This window comes from Drosophila eugracilis, unplaced genomic scaffold, assembly GCF_018153835.1.
Source record: "Drosophila eugracilis isolate 14026-0451.02 unplaced genomic scaffold, ASM1815383v1 contig_47, whole genome shotgun sequence".
NCBI lineage: Eukaryota > Metazoa > Arthropoda > Insecta > Diptera > Drosophilidae > Drosophila > Drosophila eugracilis.
Window position 1 is genome coordinate 385875 of NW_024573338.1, and position 19024 is coordinate 404898.

Consider the following 19024-nt stretch of genomic DNA (forward strand, 5'->3'; position numbering starts at 1 on the left):
CGCCTGGTGTCGTAATTAAAGGCAGTCGCGCAATAACGAAGAGAAATGCCCGCTGCCAACGAGCGGAGGATGCGCTTCTAATTTATTTGTTTTTCTCACTTGACTTTTATTTACACGGGCATTGGCATGTGAGTGGCATGGAGAGGGAGAGGGAGAGGATAAAGGGTGTTCTTTTGGGGTGGCAGCCATAGCAAGAGCTATTGCCGTTTGTTACCTTTGTTTGTGAAAGTTCTCCGTGCGCTCCTTTTCGGGGCCAGGGCAAAGTGCCAAATTGGCCTAATGGCGTTAATGCGAATACGAGTCTACGAGACTAAACCAACGACCAACCAACCAACAAACATCTCTACATCAAAGGTCGTTTACAAAGCTACAGTTTTTGTGGGTCTCAGTTTCAGTTTTTGGATGCAAAAATCCAGATGCAGATGCAGTTGGAGATTGGGTGCCAGTTGCCAAGCCAAAATGGCTTAAATGGGGGGGAGCAGGAGGGGGGTGTCAGGACTCACTCCCACATAGAACCAATTCTACACTCACAATGCAATGCAAATCAAAGCACTTAAAAAGTTGAGCAATTTGGCAACGAATGCTAATGGAAGTCGAGAAAATTCCAGGGATACAATTCGGCTTTGCTTTAAGTTAAAGTTTTAATTCCACGGCCCTGGAAAAGTCGTCTCTAAAAAATCAAGAAAAATCGAAAACAAAAAAACAAAGCAAACCAACTTTTTGCCATCACTACTAAAGAATTTTATTAATTGTCATTCAGAAAATCAATCTGACGTGAGCATATTACATTTTCTTTGAAAATGCCTCCATTTTCCACTTGTTCTATATGCAATATCAGGACCCGTAAGGTGGCCAGGGACCCCATAACCTTAAAGCAAATCTACGTGTGTCCGGTAGGAAATCCACTAACTTTTTTTTTCTCTTTCTTAAAGCCTTTTTCCCCCTAGAAATGCTTTAAGAACAACAAACATAAAAAGGTGCAGCCAGTTAAGGAAGATAATTTGGACAAGGCTGGAAATGAAAAACTCTGCCAGAATGAGCATAAAAAGTCCCCAGAAAAAGCTATGGCTTTAACGAAAAATGACGAATGTTCTAGTACCAAGAGTAAGGAAATTAAGAAAACCGAACAAAATGAAAATGGAAAATTAAAGGAGCCTGCCAAAACATTACCAATGGCTGTTAAAGAAGAGAAGGTGAAAAAAGTCACACCTCCTCTCATGCAAATTGTGATTATTAACAATCGAAAATATGTGGCCATTAGTGAGACAGCCGATGACGCATGATTTGGTCATAAATACTAGCTGCTAGTTAAATGGAAATCAAAGAAACATTAAAGCCTTACCTTTTTTTCCCATAAAACAGAATTTAAAAATATTTTTTTTTAATTTAAATCTAATTTAAAACACCCTCCCTTTTCAGGTTACTAACTTTGTTGGGTTGCATGGCGATATTTAGTTCTAAATTTGTTTGGCTGTTGCCACTTTTATTGCAACGGATGTGCGTGATGTGGCGGTATTTGTTTACGTCCCATTTCCGCATCCGTTTTTTTTTCACTAGAAACGCTGCAGTTGCAACTTTGCCACGCCCACTGCGTAACTCGATGCGATTCGAAAAGCCACAAACCCATTTTAGCCCACCATTCCATCCAACCATTTCGCATGTGCGTGATTTTCGAAAATTTTCAGGGAGCCCCATTAAACTTTTAATGGAATTTCCATAATCATGTTTAAAGTTGCGAAGGACTACGGGGAAGTTTTTTTGTTTTACAAGTATTGATTGAAAATCAAAGGGTAACAATAAACATGATGATGGGTAAAGTCTTTAAAAACTGGATACTTTGTCATAAAGAATGATTGACACGCTCTTAGAACTTAGTTAGATATAAGTTAGCTATTGCTATACCTGTAACTATTTAAATAACTTGTAAATTAGAAACCTTGATTAACTATATCATGCTTCGGTCGCGTGCCTCTAATTTAGTAAAGCCCAGCCTTTCTCACTCTTTTCTACTATGTATCCAGCACACTTGAGTGAACCGCACTTACGCCTAAATTAGCATATCAATCGAACACCTCAATTCGAGTTTATAAAGTACAATATGGATTAGTCGCATTTGCACCGACACACAGAAAGCACACATAATGGCAATGTTGGTCGATATAGTGAATTTCTTGGGTAAATCCCCGCCAGATCCTGTGCGTCTGCCACTCCTCAGCAGCCATAAGCCAGTACTGATGATTTTGGCCACCTACTTGGTCTTCGTTAAGTTAGTGGGTCCCAAGCTAATGGAGAATCGAAAGCCTTTCGACTTAAGAGGTGTTATAAAGGTCTATAACATCATGCAGATCCTGTACAATGTTGCGATGTTTGTTTTTGTAAGTAAACGAAATTAAACGGGATTAACTAATAGTATCGATTGGAATATATAATCTCAACTTATAGGCCACCCACTTTATGCTTGGACCCGGAGCTTTCAACTTTAGATGCATCAAAAACCTACCACCGGATCACTCTTACAAGACCTGGGAAAGATGGCTAACCTACTCGTATTTCTTCAACAAGCTCTTGGATCTTTTAGAGACTGTTTTCTTTGTCCTGCGAAAAAAGGATAGGCAGATATCCTTCCTGCACGTCTTCCACCACATGTACATGCTGTACTTCAGCTTCATGTATCTGTACTATTATGGATATGGTGGCCATGGGTTCCTCATGTGCTTCTTCAATGTGATCGTGCACATCATGATGTATACGTATTACTATCAATCATCTCTCAATAAGGACGTGAAGGGCGATCTCTGGTGGAAGAAGTACATCACTGTCGTTCAGTTGATTCAGTTTGGAATTATTTTGGGGCACAGTATATATACCCTACAACAACCGGACTGTCCATCGGCTCGGTTCTCGGCAATTTGTGCTGGAGGCATATCCATTGTGTTCATTATTTTATTTAGCAACTTTTACTATCATGCCTATATCAAATCACAGAAGCCTGTGAAGAAGGTTGATTGAGTAAAATTAAGTCAGCAAACTGATTTTGTTTAACATTTAAACCTCTCTATTAACATTAAATGATTATGAAATAAGTTTTTAATAAAGAAAATAGGGATTTATATTGTATTTGAGTAGTGTAAAGTGGATGGTTTTAAGGGAGAGAGATACGTAAGGAATCCTATACCTTAATGATATGAGACTTGGATTGGGATCTAGATTTTATATAGCCAATTTTTTGCTTTATACTTTCTTTAAACTGTGTTAAGAATCTTTTGAGGTTTCCTTGAGTTTTAGACATTAATCAAGCTGATAAGTTTCATATGGAAAAAGAAGGTTAGATTCTTTTCCAAAATCAAACTTCGAAATTGTATAAGTTTCTTAAATTTCACGACTTACATTTCCAATGTTGACGTAAAAGTAGTTGCTTGGCGTCACAATTTCGATTAAACTAATTCGGTTTACCTTCACATTGACTCTATACTGTAATTTAATTTAAAGTTGCTTTGTTGCTTAGAAACGAAAACCTTCTTTTTGCCACCGTAATAGTCTTTTTAATCGTTGAACGTAATCGATTTAGCTTACGTAGGGCTTCGTATAATGCAATCGAACTTATGTAATTGAGCTTTGGATATGCGTGAATTAACATTTCACTTGTCGATCGAAACAATTTATATTATGTATCGATCAGTTGCCTTTACACCGACATCGATACCACTTTGACTTCCGCCATGTTCGCCAATATACTGGACTTTCTCAACCGATCCCCAACAGATCCTGTACGCCTGCCATTGACCAGCAGCCACTGGCCTGTTTTGACAGTACTGACCATTTACATGGTCTTTATAAAAGTTGTGGGTCCGATGTTTATGCGGAACCGAAAGGCCTACGATTTGCATAAAGTAATTCAGGCATATAACATCGTACAAATCGTGTATAATACAGTCTTGCTAGTGGTTGTAAGTATTTAGATTGGGAACTCTTTTGGAGTAGAAACTCTTATGTATATTTTAATCTTAATAGGGTGTCTACTTCATGCTTGGACCTGGAAACTATAACTTTAAGTGCATCTCCAATCTGCCATTAGATCATGAGTACAAGAACCTGGAGAGATGGCTCAGCTACTTGTATTTCTTTAACAAATTCATGGATCTTATGGAGACGATTTTCTTTGTTCTGCGTAAGAAGGATCGGCAGATATCCTTCCTGCATGTCTTCCACCATGTCAACATGGTCTACATAGGCTTCATGTATCTGTACTATTATGGTTATGGTGGCCATGGATTCTTCGTGATCTCCTTCAACATGATCGTGCACATTATGATGTATACGTATTACTATCAATCATCTCTCAATCGGGACTTGCAGGGCGATCTCTGGTGGAAGAAGTACATCACCATTGTTCAGCTTATTCAGTTTGGAATCATTTTGTCTCACAGTGTCTATACACTTAAGCAACCTGACTGTATCACATCCCGTTTCTCAGCCACTTGGGCTTCAATCGTTTCGGTTATTTTTATAATTTTATTCAGCAACTTCTATGTTAATACCTATATCCTGCCCCAGAAGAAGGCTAAGAAAACTTTAAGGTAAACCAAAGAAAGTTGGTTAAGATCCTTCATAGCTAAGGATTATGATGTGATATATATGTAACATATTTTCACCTTGTTTAAGTAAAGCTAATAAAAATTTCATACCGAAAAAGTTCGAATATCTTTCATTCGTCATTGAAAAACTATAAACTAGGAGCTGCCTAAGAATATTCGATAATTGAAAAACTAATTTTAATTTGTTGTTATTAAAGGAAAGGAAAGAATTTCTTTTTACACCGCCTTAAGTATTCATTTAGCAGCTTAACATGAAATTACCATACTGAAAATGTAGACTTGTTTAGTTTCTAATTAGCAAATAGTTAGTGACTGTAGTGAAGGTGTGATAGCTGGACTAGAAGGGAAACAGCAAGTCACCTGATAAGTTGTGCTGCAAAATGTTCGAAGTATTCGATAAGCCCTTTGCCGATCCTGTCCAGCTACCGCTGGTGGGAAATCTCCGAACCTCGGTGATCATTATCGCGGTATATCTGCTGTTTGTGCTGAAGCTGGGCAGGAGTTTCATGGACAAGCATGAGGCTCTTCAGCTACGTGGAGTTCTTAAGGTGTACAATATCGCCCAAGTCCTTTATAATACGCTGATATTTGTTTGGGTAAGTAAATAGATTAAATTTAGTAAATAAATTAAATAGTTCCCAATTTTTTAATGGATTTTATACCCAGGGCTTTCATCTGATCTTCGTTGCTAGGCCTTATAACCTGAGTTGCATGACTGTCCTGCCGCAGGATCATGAACTTAAGTCCACAGAAAGGACTTTGGCCTATCTTTACCACCTGAACAAGGTGCTGGACCTCATGGATACCATATTCTTTGTGCTGCGCAAGAAATCGCGCCAGATTACCTTCCTCCATGTGTTCCATCATGTCTTCATGGTGATAACATCACATTCCTTGATCCGATTCTATGGATATGGAGGCCATGTCTTTCTCATCTGCATGTTCAATGTCCTGATCCATATGGTGATGTATGGCTACTATTATGTCTCATCGCAGAGCCAGAATGTCCAGGAGAGCCTGTGGTGGAAGAAGTATCTGACATTGGCCCAGTTGGTGCAGTTCTTCCTGATGTTCCTGCACTGTGCCTACACCTACATCCAGCCCAATTGCACGGCTTCAAGGGGCGTCATCTATGTCATAAGTTCTGCCAGTGCCTTCATGTTTGTGATGTTCTCCAAGTTCTACATAAAGACCTACATTCAGCCGAGAGAGGTCAAGTCCAAGGGCAAGGCCAACTGATTTCACCTGCTACACTGTGATTAAAAGAGAGATAGTTTTTTTTTAAATTCAGTTTTATGTGAAAAATTGTTACTAATTGACTTAAAAAAAACCAAATTCGTAAAAGAGTAATCTACTTTTTAGTGAAGTTTTGACTTAAAAACCGGAAGATATTTATCCAAGTGTATTTGATGATTTGCATAGGCACTGTTTGAATAATAGATATAATTCAAATGCATTGACACTTAATTGAAATGCAGCCGTGGAGGTCAAGGAGCTGGCCTCCGCCTGGAATAAGTCCCCTGGGCCACATCTCCGGAGCACATAGCTTCTAGTGGCAAAGCATTGTGGCTGGCACGTGATCAGAATGTTCTGCATGCTCTGACTTTTGCCATGCTTTTGCCTTTTAATTAGAATATAAGAACGCTAGGCCAGGCTAGGCTAGGAGGCTAGGCCAGTTCAGGCGATTTATGGCACCGGAAGGGTCACCCGTGACCGGTCGAATTTGCATAGGAATCGCATGCGGCGAATCAGAGTCGAAGTGCCAGCTGAATAATTGCGGCCATGCAGTGACATTAAAGCGAAGCCACAGTCAAGTGCAGTGGCTTGGCTTGGATTTTGGGTTGTTCTTGGTCCTTGGAATGGGGTCTCCAACTGTGTTGGTTCACCCGTGTTCTCAAATAGTTCCTCCACTACTGGTTTAGCCGCCCGAGCATGCTGAGTAATTGCCGTTTTAAATGACATTAAACGTGCATTGTGTAGTTCCCTTAGCAGTCCACCCATTTCCCCCTCTGCCTTCGATTTTTCACTTTTTTTATTTTTACCCTTTACATGGACTGCTGTGGCGGCTATAAAAATAGTTTTTCCTTCCTTAAAAAAATTCAACAAAGAATATTTCCTACGCTCTATGGGAAATGCTTGGCATTTTTCTGGATTTTATTTACTAAAAGTACGTCTCTGCTGTACATTCCAGACTTTTGATATATGCTGGAAAATATAACCTAAAAACTGAAAAATAATCTTATATAAAACTCAGCTTAGCTTATTAGTTTTTATGATCTTTAGAGCCAGATCGTTTCGATGTCTTCTTTCCCGATCGAATATAGTTGTTGAAATAAAATTGGCTAAACATCACGGTGAAAGAGGCGGCTAGGAGGGCGCATCCATAGGTCACCAGTCGTGGGACATTGCAGTTGGGCTGCGCCAACGTGTAGATACAGTGGGTCATGATCATGGCAAACTGGATCAGTTGGGTGAGTGTTATGTACTTCTTCCACCAGAGACTCTTCTGAACTTCCGGACTGATCGAAGAGAGGTAATAGTAGGTGTACATGATCACATGCATGATCACGTTTAGGTAACACTGCGGGAACGCAATGCCGCCATATCCGACAAAGAAATAGTATAGATAGCCGCTGAATGCCATGGAGAAGTGATGAAAGACATGAAGGAAGGATATCTGACGATCCTTTTTTCGCAGCACAAAGAACACAGTTTCCACAAGATCAACGAACTTGTTGACTATATACAGGCTGCATATCAAACGCTCCTTATCCTTATGTTCGTGATCAAATGGCAGATTGATAATGCATCTCAAATCGTAGGCCCGCAATATGGCCAGAAAGTTAAATCCCTAAAACATATCAAAACCATTATCATCCATGTCCTGTTGGGAATCCTTACATTTTAACCACCTGGTACTTACTAATACGACTATCAAACCATTGTACAGGATCTGCATGATGTTGTACACCTTGATTACGGTGCGCAGCTCAAAGGGCTTTCGATTCTGCATGATCTTTGGACCCAGCTTGAGGACAAACAGCAAGTAGCCGCCCAGGGTAAACATGGTGACCCATACATTGCTGAAGAACGGCAGAGGTACAGGATCTATCGGTGTGAACATTGTGGTTTCAGCAAGTCTGGCACCACTCCGGATCTATTCCCGGAAAGAACTAAAGAAATACCTAATGCTACAGCTAGACCATATATACGAGTATATGTGATTTGAATTAAATGAAAATTGGAAGTTACGTTATAGTAGAAAGTCTCGACTATTGGATATCCCCTAAAGGGAAAACTATTTTTGAAATATATGTGAGTTGTTTTTGTGAAAACATCTCTTAGGATACCATCTCTGAATGCTAAGTCTTAACTCTTTAAGTTCTAAAGTTCCTAATCTGATCAAGACAATCTAACTACTAACTGTAACCTTCTTACCAACATATGCAGTATACCCTTCTTCTAACCTACCAAAGGGTGTATATATAGGAAATGCATTACAAAACATTACATGCACTGCAGTACAATCATATATGGAGTGATGATATAACAATAGGTCGTTCCTAAAAAACGTAAAAAAGTTATACAATTTCCCTTCTACTAGTTTCTGCTTTCTTTTTTTGAATAAATACCCCAAGTTTAGTAATGTACTGTAAGTTTCAGTGCTTACTAAATCCCATGGCTGTATAACTAGATAATTTAAATAGTTTTCGCTTTGAATAAGAAATAAGAAGGCATTCTAGCAACACTTTGTATTCGACTTTGTAGATATGCTAAGTTATGCCAAGATATTAGAGAGTAACCTAAACAAACGTACCACGGCTAAGGCTAGTGCTTATCTAGCTGCGGAGGAGTCGATACCGAAACTATTTTGTGCTCTGTTCGAATGGAAATTTGTTTATTACATTCTCGGAATCGCGAAACATTTTCATATTAGAAGGATTACCAAGCTCATTGGACTTTCAACGTCGACTTCTTCTTGCCGGGCAGTATGTAAGCATGGAGATAGAAGTTGGCAAACATCACAGTGAAAGCTGCAGCAATCGCCATGCCAAAGTAGATCACAGGTCGTGAGGCATTGCAGTTGGGTTGCATCAACGTATAACTGAAGTTTGACAGGACCAGAATGAACTGGACCAGCTGGATAATGGTAATGCACTTCTTCCACCCACTTGTCTGAACAGCCTTGCTGACGGAGGATAAATAGTAATAGGAGTACATGGCCACATGCACCCCCACATTCAGGAGACAAAGTGGGAACAGAGTGCCACCATAGCCGCTGTAGGTAATGTGTATATATCCGCCAAAGGACATAACAATATGATGGAAGATATGCAGGAAGGATATCTGGCGATCCTTCTTTCGCAGCACAAAGAAAACTGTCTCCATGAGATCCATGAATTTGTTGAAGAAATAAGCATAGGAAAGCCAACGCTCCCTGTCCTTGTACTCGTGATCCAGTGGCAGTCTCATGATGCACTTTAGGTCGTAGGCCTTCAGAACGAACAAGAAGTGAATACCCTAAAAATAGAAAATTAGAAAGTTTAAAGCTTTAGTTTTAGTTTAATCCATCCGAGAAGTTTAATCTACTGAAGATTACATAACATTATAACCTTGACTTTACAAAGACTTGAAACTACAGTATAGATTCGTTATAATATCAAATAGTATTTGTAAACTGTACTGACCTATGTCTACTATGAACTACTTACGCCTATGAAAACCACACTGTTGTACAGGATTTGTACAATATTGTAGACCTTGATGACACCTCTAAGATCGTAGGGTTTCCGGTTCTCCATGAACTTTCTTCCCGCCTTCAGTACGAAAAGCAGATACAAAGAGATAATGGTCACCGATGGCCATGGACTGCCAATGAGTGGCAGACGGACAGGATCTTCCGAAATAGTCAAGGTTCCATTAAGAAAATCAGCCATTTTTTTGTTGATGAAAAGTTTCCACGACCCGGTTCCACTCGAGTTAATGTTTTATTGGCAACTAATCAGAGTTCAGTCTTTTATGCTCAACAAAATGAGCTTCGATTGAATTGGAAATTCGAGTGCTTCAGGCAGCATAAAGAAGAGCATCATTAACATAAATTGTTTCTAATTTGACGCTAGTATTTGTTTACACTCGCTACACAGTAGTCAGAGCATATAGGTTTCTTTTTGAATTGGTCTCTTGTGAAAGCTTTATTATGTGTTTTAAGTCTTAAAACTATAGTGATTATTAGGTAATCTTTATTTTCCCGATGAGATATTAACTTTATGTAAGTTTTAAAGCCAAAAAAAAACTAGAAAATTTTATTTTTATACTTTTAATATTCAAACTTAAAAATTGCTTAAAAATATTACCCAAATAAGGCAATAAAATTCTACCAAAAACAAAGATTTGTATGTTTGTTTCTCTATACTTCAGTCTATGTAACAATCTAGACTTAGCCTTTCACAAGTTGCACTTAAGAAAGCCCCACTGCCCTCTCAGAAACTGCATAACATAGCTATAAAATATGGATTCTCACTGCTGTAATTGTTTTATACGCATGTACGTAGTTCACGCCTGTAAAAATTCCAATTAAACAACTTTCGACATGCCGAACAATGGAATAAATCTTTATAGCGGATATCTGGCAGTCGGAATATTCGATCCATTCGTTCTCGCCGGTTTTCCTTTTCCTATAGTGTTTTATTTTTGTTTTCTCTTTTTCTCTCTTTTTTGCTTTTGCACATGCCATGCAACCAAAAGCCATTTGTCGATGTGAAATTGCAAGAAATTTAACTTATAAGCCAAGTCATTTTCCAGTAACTAACTATCCGTGGGCCAAGGAATTACTTCTTATTAAGGGCTGTGGCGAACGGTGAAAGTAATGAGGGTGCTGTCCCTTAAGTGTCTATATAGGATGGGTTATGTATGTATGTGTAGGTGTTGTGAGGAAACGATGGTTGGTAAGAGGTAAAGTGTCGGCTATTGCAAATTGAGTCATTTTTCATTCGACGCTGGATTACATCGGAAAGTAAGGCGAGGGCGAATGCAGCGAGGCCTCAATGTGTCACAATTTCATGGCCATAATTGGGTCACAGAATTTATCCTTTGTGTGCGAGGCTTGACCGCTGACTAAGAAGGATTATATCGTTTTTTTTTTCACACAATCCACTCTTTTCCTTTTCCATTGGTTTATGCCGGGGACAGGTGCATTAACATTATACTGCGAAAGGCTGAAGACATAAAACCAAACATTTATAATTCAAAACGTTCAACCTTTTCGGTTGGGGCTTTGGCACGCCTGCCAAATTTTGTTAGTCAAATTACGTGGATACTCGTATATAAAAATTGCGTCTCATTATATGGTAAAGTTAATATTTCATGGGCAATTTACCGAGATTGAAACCGACACACTTCAAAAACACACACACACGCATTCCCCTGTTGAAAATTACGGTTGCCGATTCGCATTGCCACAGGACCTTCTGTTTGCCCCATCTTCATACAATTTTAAACTCAATTAAAAGTTCTGCGCATTAGACATACTTGTGCCAAAAGAGCGAGACATGACACTCCCCCTCACCCTACTACTATAAAATGTGATTAAGGGGCCAAAAGTACACTCGTATATTAGTTGTCATTAAAAATGCGAGCGATATCCATCTAAATGACTTGCCATATGCTGCATGTCAAGGGGAAAATAGAGCCTGACTGCAGTTCTGCACTCGCCAAGCGGACAGGTGGATTCAATTGGAGTCAACAGCCCATTGACACACATTGATACGCTCCTTGGCTGCACAACCTCATCCGAGAACATACATCTCTGGCCTGGAAATGTGGGCTAAGGAGGTGGATTTCTCAGAGATTTCCGCACTTATTTATCTTCAAAAAGGGTTGTAATTAAGAAAAAGAGAGTAATTAATAAGGAAAGCCAAGCTAAAGAAATTTTAATGACCTCAAGTTTGGTTTTATTAGAAAATTAATAAAAATAAACATTTTTTCTCTTTTTTAGAAATTGGAAAAAGCTTATCGATTTATGTTTTTAGAAATACTAATAAAAGTCATATTTTTCCAAGAGCTGAAATCTGTTTCTGAAATAATTCCAATAATTATTTATTGTATAATAAAAAACGATTTTTCACAAGAATCATAATTTAATTTATCCATTTTTCGCTGTCCTTCACAGCTGACCGCAGGAAAATCCATTTACTCCGTTTTCCTGGCGGACTGGCGGCGTGGCCTGAATGGGAAATGCGAAATGTGAATGTTCGCGGCCATCTGAATAATGAAAGCAAATCGGAAAGAGGCAAAACAGCAAAAAGTTAAATGCCTCTAATGACAGAAAATGAAGCAAATGACGAAAAATTGCGGAAAACAAAAGAGACAAATAATAACATGGCCAAAATGGCCGCCTTGGTCGAAAGAGAGCAACATGCCAACTACCCACCCACTGGAGTCCACTCTAGAGTCCACCGCCCACTTGAGGCCACCGCACATCCTCAAGCAGGGAGCAAGGCGGACGAGGAACGGAGCACAGAGAGCACGCACCAGCGAAGATAGGAAGGTAACCGTGGGGGCCAAGTGAATTACCAACAACGGGCGAATCAAGAAAAGCATGTGCGCGGCATAATTACGAAGCAATTAGACGAAATTATTATTGAGGTCAGCGGCGAGGGGGTCGTCCGGAGGGAAGTTCAGGGCAGCAGGCCCCCCAGAACATATGGCCATAGTCGCCATAGCACCACCCCTAAGTCTACCATCTATTTGTGATAGGGGGTGTCAAGGCCAAAAGCGATGCGTATGCCATTATCATTCACGCCGGGAAAAGGCAAGGAATGGAAAGGAAGAAGGCCCAGGCGTAATGCCCCCTAAATGGGCAGCACAAAGCGCACACCAAAACAATACTCAGAGCAACTGGCTCAGGCGGCGAAAACCGGAAAATTTAAGGAAAACTATGAGTGGGGAAACACCGAAAGCAAAATGGTCTTCTGCCATTTTGTTATTATTTTTTATTGTCAATAAAAAAGAACATAATAAATTAAAGAAAAATTTGTATGCATTAAAAATGTACGTGGTTCTTAACGCAAATAAAAGAAAAGGAAAATCAAGCAATATACTATATTTTATATGAACCAAATTTCAGAACACTCCTTATGGAACGCTTAAACATGATTTTTCATTCGAAAATAAACTTTTATTCTCAGTGCAAATTCTCTTAGTGACCCATACCGGAGCGTCCTAAAAATTCATCATTAAGTTTGCTCAGCTGCCACTGGGCAATGACTGTGTAAACCTGCTAGACAGGAAGTGGCACAAAAAGTTTTATTTATGGCACGTGAATATGCATTTGGATCAAAAGTTTAGTTACAAGAAAACATCGAAGCTCGGTCGATACGATCGCGTGTGCGAAGTTCAATGTTGGGCATTCGCAATGCAATGAAGCAGTCAAAACATGGTGCAAAATGACAATGACAAACAGGTGAACAGCGAAACTTATCCCCAAAGGGGCGGGGCTCGGCCTTTATTGTCGATTGGGAGCAACAAAAGGCCTTGTTTGCATGCTGACGGTTGGCAGGCGTCCTCAAACAACTCAGTTTGCTGCACTTTTTGAAGTCCGTAGGTCACTGTCAAACGAAAATATTTTACTCTTATATTTGACAGGAAATCAATTTTAAATAAAAGGTTATAACAAGGCTTAAGCTTTATTGTTTCTTCTTTATAACTTAGATTTTTCAAAGATTTGATGGCAAATTGACATATATATATACATAATGTAAATCCCATAAAATGAAATTTTTAAATTAACGCGCGCATAAATAATCGATAAAACTTATCGCAGAGAAAAATACCAAACTTAGGTACAAAAGTGTGGGTATAATTCCATAAGTCCAGTTGGTTTATTCATTCGGTCGATCGGCGGTCACACTGAACGCTAAAATTAAAATTCGGATTATAGGTGGTTTCGCTGCTGAATTTTCGGAAGAATAGTGTTCAATTGTGTAAAGTGCAATAGCTATAGAATAGAACTACCATATGCTAATACGGAAAAAGTGATATTTGACTGGAAAAATAGGAAAAAGAAAGCAGTGTGTGCTGCGAAGACGAATTGAAGGAGAGACAGAGTAACAATGAGCAAGCGAGACGGCAACTGGCCAGTGTGTGCGCTATAGCCGAGCTCCTCTAACCAAATAAAACAAAACAAAGGAGAGACAAAGGATAGAAACCCCGAAAAAGGCACACACACACACACATAAGCACACACTAGCAATAAGAAGAACAGGCAGCAGACAGATGAATTAAAACAAATGGAGTTTAATTAATTCGTAATCAAAGGGTCCAAGGATATAACAATCCAATCCAATCGGATACCATATCCATAGCTTTCAGCGAAATAGTGAATAGTGAAGGGAACTCAAGAGAAAAGACGTCGCCAAATTGTGCATGTGCATGTGACAGTGTGAGTGTGTGTATGCCAGTGTAAGTGCGTGTGCATATGGGGTTGGAAAACTGTGAAAACTCAAAAAACGCAAAAGTCTTTGGCTCTGATTAACTCGCGGAAAACTCATCGCTAGGCAGGTGAAGAGAAGATGCCGAGCGCTTCGTTCACCTCGTCGCGCACTTACGTGCGACGCTCTCGCCGGAAAGGAGCCAACCGGATAGCAATGCCCAACCGGCCGACAGGCAACATTATGGATCCCATGCTCCAGCAGAATGTGGCCGCTGCCGGAACGGGAGCAAGTCCATCCGGTTCCAATAGTAGCGGCGCTGGTGGTAGCGGTGCTAACAACAGCAGCAGCGGCGGGAGCAGTAGCGCCACATCCACTTCTGGAGCAGCCGCAGCAGCAGCCGCCGCCGGAGCAACTGCAGCTGGAGCCTCCAATTCAGCGGAGTACTTTGACAGCGGCCAAGGAGCCAGCGGATCCAGTGGAGCAGCCTCTTCGGGCTTCTCTGGCAGCTTTTACAATGCCCTGCAAATGATGGACACCACTGAGAGTTCGGGCGCTGGTCCAAGCCAACCAACGCCACCGGCTTTAGGAGCCTCCTCTTCCACTTCCACAAAGTCCACCTGCGCCACAGCCGGATCAAGTACGGCAAGCACATCAGCCGCGGCGGCAGCTGCAGCCACCGCTTCTGCTGGTAGTCATCAGAGCCCGTATGACTTGCGCCGCAAGATCTCCGCCAGTAGCCACGAGCAGTGGCCGACCAGCTCCTCTTCCGCCGTAGCAGCAGCTGCCGCCATACTCGTAGGACCCTCGAGCAGCTCCCCGCCGCTGGTTAATCCAGGCGCCTCGCCATCTAGCTCCTCGTCGTCGTCCTCCTCTAGCTCCTCTTCTTCCTCCGCCTCATCCTCGAGCTCGTCGTCCAATGTACAGGCACCCTCTACCAGTGCCACCTTCCCAGTGAACAATGCACCCACTACGGGAGCCACGTTGGCGCAGCCACCCAATGTCCACAGCTCTGTGCCGCAACAGCATTGTGGGGCACTGCCCGTAGGAGCGGCTATCGAGGACAATAACTACATGCTTCCGGCGAGAAAAAGATCGCGACGACTCTACACCCAAGGTGGAGAGATGGGTCCAAGTGCGGGAGCCTCAGGGGAATCAGCCGGAGCAGGAACATCAGCATCTAGTGGAGCAGGTTGTGCACCCACGGCAGCCCAATACCTTCAGTACGAACTGCCCGACGAGGTGCTACTGGCTATCTTCTCGTATCTGATGGAACAAGACCTCTGCCGCCTGGCGCTTGTATGTAAGCGTTTTAACACCATTGCCAACGACACGGAACTGTGGAAGCGTCTCTACCAGTCGGTCTTTGAGTACGACCTGCCGCTATTCAACCCGGAACTCTGCAAGTTCGTGTTCGAAAAGCCTGAGGAGTCGGAGTACGCCAATCCGTGGAAGGAGAGTTTCCACCAGTTATACCGTGGAGTCCATGTGCGCCCTGGTTACCAGGAGCGTCGCAGTTCCGGTCGCAGCATTGTGTTCTTCAACACCATTCAGGCGGCTCTGGATTACCCCGAAGAGCGTGCCGCTGCGGGAGTCTTTGTGCCCGCTGGCGCAGGAGGTGGCAATGTGGTTTCCGCCGGGTTGTCCAACACAAGTGCGTCGGCTGGTGCCGGAGGTGCAGGTGGTGCCAGCGTCAATGCGCTGGTCAACATCTATGAGGAGCAGGTGGCACCCACTGAACACCCAGGACCATTGATTTTCCTGCATGCCGGCCACTACAAGGGCGAATATCTGTTCATCGACTCAGACGTGGCCCTTGTTGGAGCCGCGCCTGGGAATGTGGCCGAATCTGTGATCCTGGAGCGAGAGGCCGGATCTACGGTAATGTTCGTAGAGGGTGCCAAGTACGCTTACGTAGGCTACCTCACCCTCAAGTTTTCGCCGGAAGTCACTTCTACAGTATCGCATCATAAGCACTACTGTCTGGACATTGGCGAGAACTGTTCCCCCACCGTGGACAACTGCATCATTCGCTCTACCTCGGTTGTGGGCGCTGCCGTCTGTGTGGGCGGTGTTAATGCCAATCCCGTCATCCGTAACTGCGATATCAGCGATTGCGAGAATGTGGGTCTCTACGTCACCGACTACGCCCAGGGAACCTACGAGCACAACGAGATTAGCCGGAACGCCCTAGCAGGCATTTGGGTCAAGAACTTTGCCAGTCCTATTATGCGGGAGAACCACATACACCATGGCCGGGATGTGGGCATCTTTACATTCGAAAATGGAATGGTAAGTTTAAGCTACATGTTTTGTTTTAACTTATTGTGACTGATAACTGAAAGATAACTGTTATTCAAAAAGAATTTTTCTGCTTTCAATATATTAACAATTCTATTTATTGTAATCCGATTTAAAGGGCTACTTTGAGAAGAATGATATTCACAACAACCGCATAGCTGGCTTCGAAGTTAAGGCCGGAGCAAATCCTACCGTAGTCAAGTGTGAGATCCATCATGGCCAGACGGGTGGCATTTATGTGCATGAGAATGGACTCGGTCAGTTCATAGAGAACCGCATTCATTCGAATAACTTTGCAGGTAAGCCTAATCCCATTCTAATTGAGTAATGGTAACTAACCCAATCTTCGTATTGAAAGGTGTTTGGATAACGTCCAACAGCAATCCTACAATCCGCAAGAACGAAATCTACAACGGACATCAAGGGGGAGTGTACATCTTTGGCGAGGGACGCGGTCTTATTGAGCACAACAACATATACGGCAATGCGCTGGCCGGTATTCAGATTCGCACCAATAGTGATCCCATAGTGCGGCATAATAAGATCCATCATGGCCAGCACGGTGGCATCTATGTGCACGAGAAGGGGCAAGGACTAATCGAGGAAAACGAGGTATACTCCAACACATTGGCTGGTGTGTGGATTACCACTGGAAGCACTCCAGTTTTGAGACGCAACCGGATCCACTCGGGCAAACAGGTTGGAGTCTACTTCTACGACAACGGACATGGCAAATTGGAAGACAACGACATATTCAACCACTTGTACTCCGGGGTGCAGATCCGTACGGGCAGTAATCCTGTGATCCGAGGGAACAAGATCTGGGGTGGACAGAATGGTGGAGTACTTGTGTATAATGGCGGTCTGGGGTTGCTAGAGCAGAACGAAATCTTCGACAATGCCATGGCCGGCGTTTGGATTAAAACCGACTCCAACCCAACGCTAAAGCGCAACAAGATTTATGACGGCCGCGATGGTGGTATCTGCATCTTCAACGGCGGCAAAGGTATCCTCGAGGAAAACGACATTTTTCGCAACACGCAGGCCGGAGTACTGATCTCGACGCAGTCTCATCCGATCCTGCGACGAAATCGCATCTACGATGGCCAAGCAGCCGGCGTAGAGATAACCAATAATGCGACGGCGACGCTAGAGCATAATCAGATATTCAAGAATAAGTTCGGCGGGCTGTGCCTTGCCAGTGGAGTTCAGCCTATTACCCGGGGCAATAACATATTTAACAACGAGGACGAGGTGGAGAAGGCCGTATCCAGCGGGCAGTGCCTGTACAAAATTAGCAGCTACACCTCATTTCCCATGCACGACTTCTACCGCTGCCAGACCTGCAATACAACCGACCGCAACGCCATCTGCGTCAATTGCATCAAGAATTGTCATGCTGGTCATGACGTAGAGTTTATACGACACGATCGGTGAGTATTAGGTCCTTAAAACTTACCAGAAATATTGCTTAATAAAGCTAAATTATAAATAAATATATTTTTAAACTGATTTGTTTATTTAACAGCTTCTTCTGCGACTGCGGTGCTGGCACCCTGTCCAACCAGTGTCAACTGCAAGGAGAACCCACTCAAGACACAGATACGCTCTACGACTCGGCGGCGCCTATGGAATCACATACGCTGATGGTGAACTAGAGAACTAACTTCGGCAGCTCTACCACGGTCCCTATCCTTAACTATATCTTAAGTTGTTAAGGCCAAGCTCTCAAATCTCTCGCACATCTCACGTGTTGCTGTAAATATTCGAAAGAAACCAACAAAAACACACTAAAATACAATTAATTGTATGTAAATAATAACAAATTGATCTTGCGTTCAAAATTTAACTCAATGTGCAATTTAGTTTAACACGAACTCACACGCAAAGTTTTCACTTTTTAACTGAGCATGGAACGGATAAATCAATGCAAAAGAACACTGAAATTTAACCCATTTATGTCACAACGAATGATAAACTGTAAGGAGCAAAACCTTTATAATACACAATGCATTTGTTCGTACGTCGAAATGTTGTAAACGAAGGAGGAGCAAAACGAGTCCTCTCGAACCCAGTGAAGAACAATTTTGTAATGTAGATTAGTAGAGATTTTAAATTTACATCAATTAATATAAACTACGTGTAAGCCATAGACATTAATAAGAGATATAAGCAGGCGAGCGTTTCGGCCCCTGGTCTAACAACAATTCGAAGAAAGCAATTCTAAGTATTAACAACAAACTAGATTAGCGGCAGCCAATGCTTCAGCAAACTAACCTATGAATATACGAGTATAGTAAACACATAACATAAACTACATTTAAACAAAATACAGCACACTATATAAATATATTCATGCGAATCTATGCGAATTCTACTGAAACAGCACACGGACAAGATACAAAAATCAAAAGCCTTTACCAAGCGTAAAATACCAAGCAATATTTCATGTCTAAATGTTGTAGAACAAATTTGTAGCTCAAACTTAAAACAGAAATAGAAACAAACAAAAGCCATGTGTCATTTTAGTTATGTAAGTTGATGAACAGTTTAGTATTTAGTTTGTCTACGGTCCCCGAGTATTCGAATTATGCAAATCATTTTTATTTTAAGTCTGTAGCCTAGGTCTAAGTGAACGCAAAAACCCATAACTATTGCATCGATGATGACATTATCTAATAATTGCGTGTGAATTAAGTA

The 19024-nt window shown here is 41.8% G+C and overlaps 7 protein-coding genes across 7 annotated transcripts; 5 read left to right on the forward strand and 2 right to left on the reverse strand.

Annotated features, from left to right (window-relative positions):
- Positions 1 to 782: 782 nt before the first annotated feature.
- Positions 783 to 1942, forward strand: LOC108110045. The gene is made up of 2 exons (XM_017218921.2): positions 783 to 893; positions 948 to 1942. The coding sequence occupies exons 1-2, from the start codon at positions 801 to 803 to the stop codon at positions 1281 to 1283; spliced, it is 429 nt and encodes a 142-aa protein (XP_017074410.1). The 5' UTR covers positions 783 to 800; the 3' UTR covers positions 1284 to 1942.
- Positions 1943 to 2124: 182 nt separating this feature from the next.
- On the forward strand, positions 2125 to 3117 carry LOC108110028 (elongation of very long chain fatty acids protein F). Its single transcript, XM_017218878.2, has 2 exons — positions 2125 to 2375; positions 2443 to 3117. Exons 1-2 carry the CDS (start codon positions 2142 to 2144, stop codon positions 3007 to 3009), a joined length of 801 nt encoding a protein of 266 aa, XP_017074367.1. The 5' UTR covers positions 2125 to 2141; the 3' UTR covers positions 3010 to 3117.
- Positions 3118 to 3666: 549 nt separating this feature from the next.
- LOC108110036 (elongation of very long chain fatty acids protein F) lies at positions 3667 to 4692 on the forward strand. Its single transcript, XM_017218891.1, has 2 exons — positions 3667 to 3947; positions 4012 to 4692. Exons 1-2 carry the CDS (start codon positions 3720 to 3722, stop codon positions 4579 to 4581), a joined length of 798 nt encoding a protein of 265 aa, XP_017074380.1. The 5' UTR covers positions 3667 to 3719; the 3' UTR covers positions 4582 to 4692.
- Positions 4693 to 4932: 240 nt separating this feature from the next.
- LOC108109404 (elongation of very long chain fatty acids protein F) lies at positions 4933 to 5945 on the forward strand. Its single transcript, XM_017217905.2, has 2 exons — positions 4933 to 5191; positions 5262 to 5945. Exons 1-2 carry the CDS (start codon positions 4976 to 4978, stop codon positions 5832 to 5834), a joined length of 789 nt encoding a protein of 262 aa, XP_017073394.2. The 5' UTR covers positions 4933 to 4975; the 3' UTR covers positions 5835 to 5945.
- Positions 5946 to 6707: 762 nt separating this feature from the next.
- Positions 6708 to 7753, reverse strand: LOC108109394 (elongation of very long chain fatty acids protein F). The gene is made up of 2 exons (XM_017217894.2): positions 7519 to 7753; positions 6708 to 7446 (listed from the first exon to the last, which is right to left on the reverse strand). The coding sequence occupies exons 1-2, from the start codon at positions 7717 to 7719 to the stop codon at positions 6859 to 6861; spliced, it is 789 nt and encodes a 262-aa protein (XP_017073383.1). The 5' UTR covers positions 7720 to 7753; the 3' UTR covers positions 6708 to 6858.
- Positions 7754 to 8471: 718 nt separating this feature from the next.
- LOC108110610 (elongation of very long chain fatty acids protein F) lies at positions 8472 to 9917 on the reverse strand. Its single transcript, XM_017219712.2, has 2 exons — positions 9308 to 9917; positions 8472 to 9116 (listed from the first exon to the last, which is right to left on the reverse strand). The coding sequence occupies exons 1-2, from the start codon at positions 9530 to 9532 to the stop codon at positions 8547 to 8549; spliced, it is 795 nt and encodes a 264-aa protein (XP_017075201.1). The 5' UTR covers positions 9533 to 9917; the 3' UTR covers positions 8472 to 8546.
- A 3569-nt stretch (positions 9918 to 13486) lies between these two features.
- Positions 13487 to 18674, forward strand: LOC108110144 (F-box only protein 11). The gene is made up of 4 exons (XM_017219062.2): positions 13487 to 16315; positions 16443 to 16623; positions 16683 to 17757; positions 17853 to 18674. The coding sequence occupies exons 1-4, from the start codon at positions 14165 to 14167 to the stop codon at positions 17980 to 17982; spliced, it is 3537 nt and encodes a 1178-aa protein (XP_017074551.1). The 5' UTR covers positions 13487 to 14164; the 3' UTR covers positions 17983 to 18674.
- The last annotated feature ends 350 nt before the right edge of the window (positions 18675 to 19024 follow it).

Coding starts and splice junctions, on each gene's coding strand:
- LOC108110610 (XM_017219712.2), bottom strand. CDS start 9,532: ATGGCTGATTTTCTTAATGGAACCTTGACTATTTCGGAAGATCCTGTC. Junction 9,117..9,307: donor ACAGTGTGGTTTTCATAGGC/GTAAGTAGTTCA, acceptor TTCTATTTTTAG/GGTATTCACTTCTTGTTCGT.
- LOC108110028 (XM_017218878.2), top strand. CDS start 2,142: ATGGCAATGTTGGTCGATATAGTGAATTTCTTGGGTAAATCCCCGCCA. Junction 2,376..2,442: donor ATGTTGCGATGTTTGTTTTT/GTAAGTAAACGA, acceptor CTCAACTTATAG/GCCACCCACTTTATGCTTGG.
- LOC108110045 (XM_017218921.2), top strand. CDS start 801: ATGCCTCCATTTTCCACTTGTTCTATATGCAATATCAGGACCCGTAAG. Junction 894..947: donor AGCAAATCTACGTGTGTCCG/GTAGGAAATCCA, acceptor TTTTCCCCCTAG/AAATGCTTTAAGAACAACAA.
- LOC108110144 (XM_017219062.2), top strand. CDS start 14,165: ATGCCGAGCGCTTCGTTCACCTCGTCGCGCACTTACGTGCGACGCTCT. Junction 16,316..16,442: donor TTACATTCGAAAATGGAATG/GTAAGTTTAAGC, acceptor TCCGATTTAAAG/GGCTACTTTGAGAAGAATGA. Junction 17,758..17,852: donor GAGTTTATACGACACGATCG/GTGAGTATTAGG, acceptor TTTATTTAACAG/CTTCTTCTGCGACTGCGGTG.
- LOC108109404 (XM_017217905.2), top strand. CDS start 4,976: ATGTTCGAAGTATTCGATAAGCCCTTTGCCGATCCTGTCCAGCTACCG. Junction 5,192..5,261: donor ATACGCTGATATTTGTTTGG/GTAAGTAAATAG, acceptor TTTTATACCCAG/GGCTTTCATCTGATCTTCGT.
- LOC108110036 (XM_017218891.1), top strand. CDS start 3,720: ATGTTCGCCAATATACTGGACTTTCTCAACCGATCCCCAACAGATCCT. Junction 3,948..4,011: donor ATACAGTCTTGCTAGTGGTT/GTAAGTATTTAG, acceptor TAATCTTAATAG/GGTGTCTACTTCATGCTTGG.
- LOC108109394 (XM_017217894.2), bottom strand. CDS start 7,719: ATGTTCACACCGATAGATCCTGTACCTCTGCCGTTCTTCAGCAATGTA. Junction 7,447..7,518: donor ATGGTTTGATAGTCGTATTA/GTAAGTACCAGG, acceptor GATATGTTTTAG/GGATTTAACTTTCTGGCCAT.